At 34.5% G+C, this 9060-nt stretch overlaps 1 protein-coding gene across 1 annotated transcript; it reads left to right on the forward strand.

Moving 5' to 3' along the window:
* The first annotated feature begins 6649 nt into the window (after window positions 1-6649).
* Window positions 6650-8808, forward strand: LOC110098477 (ethylene-responsive transcription factor ERF113). The gene is made up of 2 exons (XM_020825318.2): window positions 6650-7236; window positions 8070-8808. The coding sequence occupies exons 1-2, from the start codon at window positions 6822-6824 to the stop codon at window positions 8624-8626; spliced, it is 972 nt and encodes a 323-aa protein (XP_020680977.1). The 5' UTR covers window positions 6650-6821; the 3' UTR covers window positions 8627-8808.
* The last annotated feature ends 252 nt before the right edge of the window (window positions 8809-9060 follow it).

The raw sequence follows: 9060 nt of genomic DNA on the forward strand, positions 1-9060 counted from the left end.
TTGAATTAAGTTGAAAATTTATTTGCAACAGCTTGCTCAATATTCCTCGAATCTGTCAAAGACAAATTACTTACGAAATACCTGGTGATAAATAATACTTTAGTATTTTAAATAAACATTACTCATTATTGACATTATGTAAGAACTTACTCTAAGATTGGCTCAACTTTTTCACAGTTCAGTAGCACATACAAATTCGTTGTTTTGATTTCTAAATTGTTAAGAAATCTTTCAACATATTTGCCACTGGACTTTTAATGCCTTTTAAATACTAATGGTGCAGCATGTGATTATTCTTCTACATCAAAGTCCATGCTACAACCAATATTTATTCTTGTACTCCTTACATGGGGCTCAAAGTAGTAGGAACAAAAGTGAGTGGTTTCTTGAGACAAATATGCTTCACATATCGATCCTTCTGATCGTACTTTATTCTTAACATATTTCTTCAACTTGTTCAAATATCTATTAAACAATTACAATTATCAAGTTAATAAAAATATGTTATCTCAACTTATTCAAAAATATTGGAGACTTAATAAAAATATATTTTACCTTTCAAAATGATACATCCAACGATATTGTACAAGTCCACCAACTCTAGCTTCGTAAGGTAGATAGACTGGAAGATGTTCCATAGAATCAAAAAAACCTGAAGGAAATATTTTTTTTTAACTTGTAGAGGATGATTGGTATGTTATCCTCGCTCCTCCGTAAAGCATCTTCGCTTAGTTTAGATGAACATAGAACTTTGAAGAAAATGCTAAGCTCAGTCAACGGATTTGATATGTAATCGAGTAACATACATACTATGATCGGAAGAAGAACTTCCATAATTATATGACAATCATGACTTTTAAATCTAAATAATCTTACAGATTTCATGTCAACACATCGGCTTGTATTTGATCCATAGCCATCAGGCATTTTTAAACTTTTAAACTACTGACATATCAATCTTTTTTACTCTAACGTGAAAGAGTACGGTACTTTAGGCTTCATTATTTTACCGTCGGTTGTTGTTACTAACTCCAAATTTTTTTACCGACAGTACTATTTAATGTCCATCATTGCTTTGACATTATCTTTACTCTTACCTTTAACATCCATAATTGCATTAAAAATATTATCCATGAAGTTCTTCTCAATGTACATAATATATAGATTATGCCTTATCAAATTAGTTCTCTAATATGATAATGTCTAGAAAATACTTTTTTTAATCCAATTATGTTCAACACCATATCCCAAAAATTTAGATTCTGATAGCATTGGAAAATTAATAATTATTAGAATGTCAGAAAGTCTTTATAGTACATCATCACCATTTAATCTGGGTGGAGGAGGCGATCGCTCAACTCTATTTTTAACGAATGCTTCCTTATTTCTCTGAAACTGATGATTAGCGGGTAGAAACATACGTTGACAATAAAACCAAGTATGTTCACTCCATATTTTAGTGTAAAAGTTTTACTATTCTCCATGTAGTAATGACATGCTAATTTTTTTGTTGCGCTCCAACCAGATAACATATCATATGCTAAAAAATCATCAATGGTCCACAACAATATAGCTTGAAGGATAAAATTTTATTTTGTTGATATATCATATGTGAGCACTCATTCTTCTCATAATAACTTGAGGTCATTAATTAATGGTTGTAAAAAAATATCAATTATTGCTTTCAGATTATGTGGTCCATTTATTATAAGAGTTAAGAATATGTACGGAGTAGTCATACACATCTCTAGTAGAAGGTTATATGGTGTTAATATAACTGGCCAACAAGAGTACGATGTAGTTGTTTGACTATAGGGGGTAAAACCATCGGTACATAATCCTAATCTTATGTTGTTAGGTTCAACAGTAAATAAAGCATGCACTCGATCAAAATATTTTCACGCTTCAGCATCTGATGGATGAGAAAGAACACCACTTTTTATTATTTTCTCCTTATGCCATCTCATATGACCTGCTGAATTCATTGGTGCATAGAGTCACTGAAGTTTTGGAATAATTGATAAATAAAATAAACGAGAATATGAAACATCTTTCTTTTGACAACGTTATTTTTTCGAGTTTGGCTTAAACCGATGAGCATTGCATATGCGACAATAAACTTCTGCTACATCATTCTTGTAGTATAACATACATCCATTGATACAACAATCAATTTTTATAGCAGTGAAACCCAGCTTGGATCCTTTTTTTTGTTCGGTATAAGTTTGAGGGAATTAAATTTTCCGCTGGATTAGTTTCCTTTAGAAGATTAATAAAGTCATTGAAATAATCACGGAGAATATTATACTCAGTTTTAATACTTAGCATCATCACTGCAATGGATAATTCTGAATGTGTACTACAATCATCCCAAATTAGTTTTTGAGCTGCATGTAATAATTCAAAAAAATTTTAGGTTTCTGCATTTGGTGGCTCTTCCACACTAGCTTTTAAATTAGGACCTACTACATCAAAAATAAGTTTTTCATAGGGTCTACTCATTTGATCTTCATCAAATGTTTTATAAGTGTTGATGAACCGGCATGAACATCTCTGTGTAGCTCGTAATCATCATGTGATGTCCAAATCCAGTAGTTTGGAAGAAATCAAGCTTCACATCATCGGGCTTGAGGAATGCTTGATTTTTATGCTTCGAACATGGACATCTAAACATTTTATCAAATTGAAAGGAAGACAGTTGAGATGCAACTTGAATGAAAGTTTCAACTCCCTGCATAAATTCAACTGTCAATTCTTTTTAATCTGGCAACAATCTGTTATACATCCAATATCTCTCTTCTTGGATAGTCATTTAGACGTTAAAGAAAATGCCCCCCTACATAGTTATGAAAATATTTATTAAAACACATGTGTAAACCTTAATAAGTGTACGTGCTATACTTTAAAACAAGTATACTAAACTTGAATAGGAATACATTGTCTAACTCTACCTTTATTAACATAAGTCAAATCTAATATCTCAACTTTCCTTACCGGGTCATCAGAAGCCTCCGTTTAATGTCAATAAACCATGTAAAGCAACTCTCTCTAATCTTATCTTCCATTGGACCTACTCCAACCTTATCACGTATATGCTCACTTCGTATCCTATCTCTAAGGGCCAAGCCATTCATCATTCTCTTTAATTTATTAACTACGATTTGGCACCATAAAGCATTGCAGATCTCGCCACTATCTTATAGAATTTTTACTAAAGTTAAAGGGAGACTATTCTATCACACAAGGTATGATCGCTGCCTCACAAATGGACCCGTTGTGCACTTCTGTTTGGATGTACTAGGTTGAGTCAACAGTCATTGTTAGATGTTTAATTAAATAACTCAAAATAGATAAAACTTGGACTATCAATCAACTTGGACATGCACAAATTTGGATATGGTGAGCTAGAGGATGTTCTTTACATCTCTTAAAGTTCATTTGGCAATTTGATGTCCCTATGCTCTTTTATTAAATTTTCAAACATTTCGATCATATTTGACTTAAATGTTTGGAATTTTTTTACACCAAATCCAAAACCTGATTCATTCCTCCATTTCAACCATCAAACTTGAATTGTGCTGATAATATCCCCCTTCTATTTCACCATCACTCTGAACAAAAGGATCCAAGATATCTAAAACATGTATCTTATTAATGACTTGATCACCCAAAGTCACAATCTCCTCACTATGTCTATTTCCATTAAAATTACACTCCATATAATTCAAGTCTAAGTAAAGTACTTGGTACATCCTCTTGCAAATGTATAGTGAGAACATCCATGACTAAAGCAAAAAATATATGGACTTACGGCTAGTCCTTGATGTAATTCAACCGAATAAGGAAAGTACTTGGTATAACCACATTGTGTCATGTTAAAAGTTAAATTATCATCTAAATCTAATAAAGAAAGATCATTTCTAATATTTTCTAACCAAGTCTTTTAATGTCTACCTCTACCTTTCTTAACATAAGCAAAATCTAATACCTCAACTTTCCTAATGTCATTTCTAATATTTTATAACCAATTTTTTTTAAGTCTATCTCTACCTTTCTTAACAAAGGTTGAATATAATACATCTACTCTCCTAATCGGGTCATCGAAAGGCCATTATTTTATGTGACCAAATCATCTAAGGTGACTCTTTCTAATCATATCTTCCACTAGATCTATTATTAATACTCTAATTAATGACTTGATCACCCAAAGTCACAATCCACCCACTAGATCTATTATTACTAAAATTACATGCACTTAATATATTCAATTTTAGATCTACTCAAATGAAATATTTTAGAATCTAAGGTTGACCTCTATAATTCAAGTTTACCTTCAACTCCCTCTCTAGTCTTATCAACAAGAAGAATATAATCACCAAAAAGCATACACTAGAGTACAACCTCTTGCAAATGTCTAGTGAGAACATAAAATCACCAAAAAAGCATATAAAAAAAGATCAAGGAGCACGATGTGTTCGTCGGCGGTGTGTTCGTGGGAGTTCGACGGTGGCCTTGCAAGGAGAGTTCGAGGGCGGCCGGTGTGGGGTCGGTGGCCGGAGATAGGTCGTCGACGGTTGTCAAGCTGCTCGATCGCGCGAGAGGCGGGCGGAGGCGACGGGGGAGCTCGACCGAAGAGAGAGAAGGGAAGAAGAGAAATGAAATGGGAGGCTCGGGCTAGTTCATTTTAGGGCTTTTACCGTCAGCTTTCTGGCGGCTTACGCCTCCGGTAATAAATTCACTTATTACCGATATATATATATATATATTTGTGTTTTTATCAAGATTTCCTCTAGGAATGATAACAATTGAGCCAACAAAGGCGACAATGAAAATTATGGACCAAGGGACTTATATGCTAATCTTAAGGTAACCACTTGTCTCTCTAATCTTAAGGAAATTAATTTTCAAAATGATATCAAAAGCATACTTAGTGAAAACTTTAATGTAAACTTTTTTGAAAATATCACTGCCATTTTAGTCAAAGAGGCTAAGCTATTTGTATCTGAATTTGGGAACATTGTTGTAAAATTTATACGAGTGAGAGTTTAGATAGCACTTAGGAGGCATATATACATGCAACAGATATTCTAGAAGGGTTAAGATGTGCTCATTAATAACATTCCTAATTCATTATCGTTCTCCAAGAAGTTCTAGTAGATGTTATAGTTCAATAATGATTAAGTCAACATTGAGTTGCAACAATTTAAGCTAATCAAGAGGAAGATAACTAGAAGATGAAAGAAGCAAGGGATGAATTAGAAAATAGTTTGAAAACTTACAAATTTGTTATTATCATTCATGTATGATTTTTTTATTATGTTTATAATATAATTTCATTATATTGACTGACTTGTATAATGTGAGTACGTGGAATGACACAATAAAATGTGCACTCTTTTTTAATGAATTGATCACCCAATGATGCAATCCCATCAATAGATTTATTATTACTAAATTTTTACTCCATGTATTCAGTTTTAGACAAGGTTGTGAAAATCGGATCGGACATCGAACTGGAAGAAAGAGAGGTTCACGGTTTGACCAGAGTCGAAGCAGATGATGTAATAAATAATAATAATATTAAAAGTTAATAAAATTATCATAATAATATAACAATCTAAGAATTTAGACCGATAATAATATGACAATCAAATTTGAGAAAAAATAAGCAGGCATTTGTATAAACACCTTGAGTGCATTGAGCTACTTCTTGAGCATCATGCATGACTAAATTCAAGAAATTTTCACACATGTTAGTTGACTTTCCAACAATATTCTCATCATTCATCAAATTATCAATCATTCCTCAAATGTCCCCGCTTGTGGCGCATCGGGATTCGGTTGATGGTTCAGATTCAACATTCGAATGATGCAACCTACATAACAAAACAAATTAAATTGGAGCGATGGTAGAAGAAGCATCCACGAGACTAGATCTGAAAGGGGTAAAAGAAGACATACTTGTTTGTTTTTTACGTAGATTAAACTAAATGAATTCCAACTTGCTATGAAAGTAATGCTCTAGGTTTAAGGTTTGATAAGAAGAAGAAATCCCTTTACTATTCATGTTTGGATCAAGAAATTGAGTAGGAGATATGATAAGAAAGAAGTCAAATTGGGGAAGAAAGAGCTTTTGTTACAAGAGACTAGTTTTGAAAAGCAGGAGCCGATTCGACAGTCAGGCAGTTCGACCACCGGTTCCATGGGCCCTCTTCCGGTTTTAAGCAATTAAGCAAGGTTATACAAAAGACGGAACCGGCAGGCTGAACGATTCACAATTTAACTGATTGAACAAATTGGCTAACCAATTCATAGTTTAACCGGCCGGTCCGATTTGATTTTTAAAACTTTGATTTTAGATCTACTCAAAAGAGAACTTTTAGATATGATGAATTATTTAGGAAAAAAAAAAGGATAATACATAGTTTATTATGGTTGTAAATAAACCAAAATTAGAAGCACTTTTCAGTGCAATCTATTTTGATAATGGCACTACACCAATCGCAGGGGCCCCAACCTCCCCCAAATAAGCGTCACATGCCATTCTAAGGGGGATGAATGTGTTGGGACAAAAAAGAAGCAACTAAAATACTAACCCAAAAAGCCATAATATAAAATAGAACCAAATTAGCATCAAAGCATACTGCCAAATTATAATCAGTCTCCCAAAAAAAAAAAAAGCCTATAGGGTCACGTTAACCGACTGTAAGCTAGCTCTCTCTTATTTTAAATGACCAATCGCTCGTTTATAAAGTCCAAAAACATCAATAAATAAGGAAAATAAATGCAAAGCACGGATAAGTCCAAGGGAGAGCCAATCTATGGACCATAAAAGGGAAGCCCACGTCGGGGCATTTTCCACCCTTCCCTTTCTCTCCTTCTCTCTTGACTCCTGCAGAGATGGACGGAAACCGGTGACAGGCGGTGGCAAAACAGCGAGTGTTTGTGAGAAGATAACCAAAGTGGATCGAAGGCATGGGAAGAGGCCTCTTTCTGCTACGGTCAAGGAAGAAAAGGAGAAAGAAGCCGAACACATGTTTTCTCACTACACTTCCTCACGTGCCGACTACGACACCTCAGCCATGGTCTCTGCCCTAGCTCACGTGATCGCCGGCGGATCTTCTGCTGGCGAAGCTCAAAGCCAGGCAACAACTTCGCCGCCGCTGAGGGCAGCGGCAGCAGCAACTAGTGTTGAGTCGATGGTGAGAGATCCCAGTCAAATTGCTGAAGAACAAGGTAGAAATCCTTCATACTTGTTCTACTTCTTGTTACTGCTACATAAAAAACCTTGCTTTGGTTGCTTCTTCTGGAAAGTTGAAACCCTAATATTATAATAGTCTTATCCTGATGAATTTTTCAATGAATTCTTGGACTATTTCTTGCAATGTTTAAGTTGTGCTCTATAGCTGGTGTTAGGTGAACTGATGGAATACTAAGATTAGGTGAACCAGTATGATTAGTCAGACGGATGAAATCTAGCTGTTTTTTGTCACGTTGCATAGTTTCATTTTTCCATTTATGGATCTTATGAAATCTACTAAAATGATGATAGATTTGATGATTTTGTCTCGTTCTACTATGTCCCAATGTTTTCTAATTCTTAACAGAATCAAGTAGCGCCTACAAAAATCATCACAATCTTGTGACCTTTTGTATGATATATCATTAAAAACTGACATAAATTCACTGAATAATATACTGACCTCTTCTTAATTTTCTTAAAATTTTATCTTTATCCACTCATCCTCCTACACCAAGCTCTTAAAGAAATTGCAATTTAGCTACTAAGTCAAAATATATTTACCGCAAGCAATGTGTTTTATCTCATAAGAATGTTTTTATATAAAAATTTTAAATTTTAAACTAAAAAGTTGTTTTAAGAAACAATAAAAAAATCGTCCCAAACAAAATCTTAGTTGTTCATCTCTCCTATCATATAAGAAAGCACGTTTAAGAATTTGTTGACTTTGTGGATGATAGAAGCATTGCTCTACATAACATGCATGGTGCGTGTGTGTTTTAATCTTTGTTTGAGTAAATGATTCATGAATGTTAACTTATGAATGTAGAGACCGAGAGAAGAAGGCAGTATAGAGGAGTAAGACAAAGGCCATGGGGAAAATGGGCAGCAGAAATTAGAGACCCAAAGAAGGCGGCGAGGGTCTGGCTTGGGACTTATGACACGGCGGAGGGGGCGGCAATCGCCTACGACGAGGCAGCTCTCCAGTTCAAGGGCACTAAAGCTAAGCTCAACTTCCCTGAGCGAGTTCAAGGCCGGACGGAACTCGGGTTCGTGGTAAGCCGAGAGATCCCAACGAGGCGGTCGAAGCAATTAACCACAATGCAGGCATCTGTATATCCAGATTTACTACAGTATGCTCAGCTTCTGCAGAGTGGAGATGACAACCTTCACAATGTGGCTTTTGGGCTTTATGGTGGAGAATCCTTTATGTCTGAATCTTCTTCAATGATGGAGGCATCATCGTCAAGCATTTCATTTACAGGATCGTCAATGACAAATTCTGTAAGGCCTGAAGTGATGTTGAATTTTGGAAGCTCAGATTATTGTTCTAGTTCTTTGCCGAAGGATGATCAAAGTGGCAGGAAGGATGGCGGGAACCAGTGAGGTACTAGTAAATTTTTGCATAATGCGTGATGAATGAGATGGTGTATGTATTGTTAATTAATTACTGAGATGATGATGAGTGATTTTATTAAGTGTTTATCAAATTAAGTATGAGAGGTAATTTAATATATATTGATATTCTATGTTTAACTATATAATATCATATTATATATAGTTTTTCATACTTTTGGAGACAAATTATTGGCATATTTGGTTGGGGCTTCAATAAATCAAATGATTGATTTGAACTTAAAGTAGGTTTCGTTTGGGATGGCTTTCTTACTGCTTCCTAAAGCATCTTTTGGGTTAAAAAATTAAAATTTATGTACTACAAAGCTGTTTTTAGAATCAATAAAAAAGCCGACCCAAACGAAACCTTAATCGAATGCCTGATTTGGGATTAAACTAATTTGTGATAAGCTAATTAAGCTTTG

Source organism: Dendrobium catenatum, unplaced genomic scaffold (genome assembly GCF_001605985.2).
Source record: "Dendrobium catenatum unplaced genomic scaffold, ASM160598v2 original_scaffold_200310, whole genome shotgun sequence".
In the NCBI taxonomy this organism is placed as follows: domain Eukaryota; kingdom Viridiplantae; phylum Streptophyta; class Magnoliopsida; order Asparagales; family Orchidaceae; genus Dendrobium; species Dendrobium catenatum.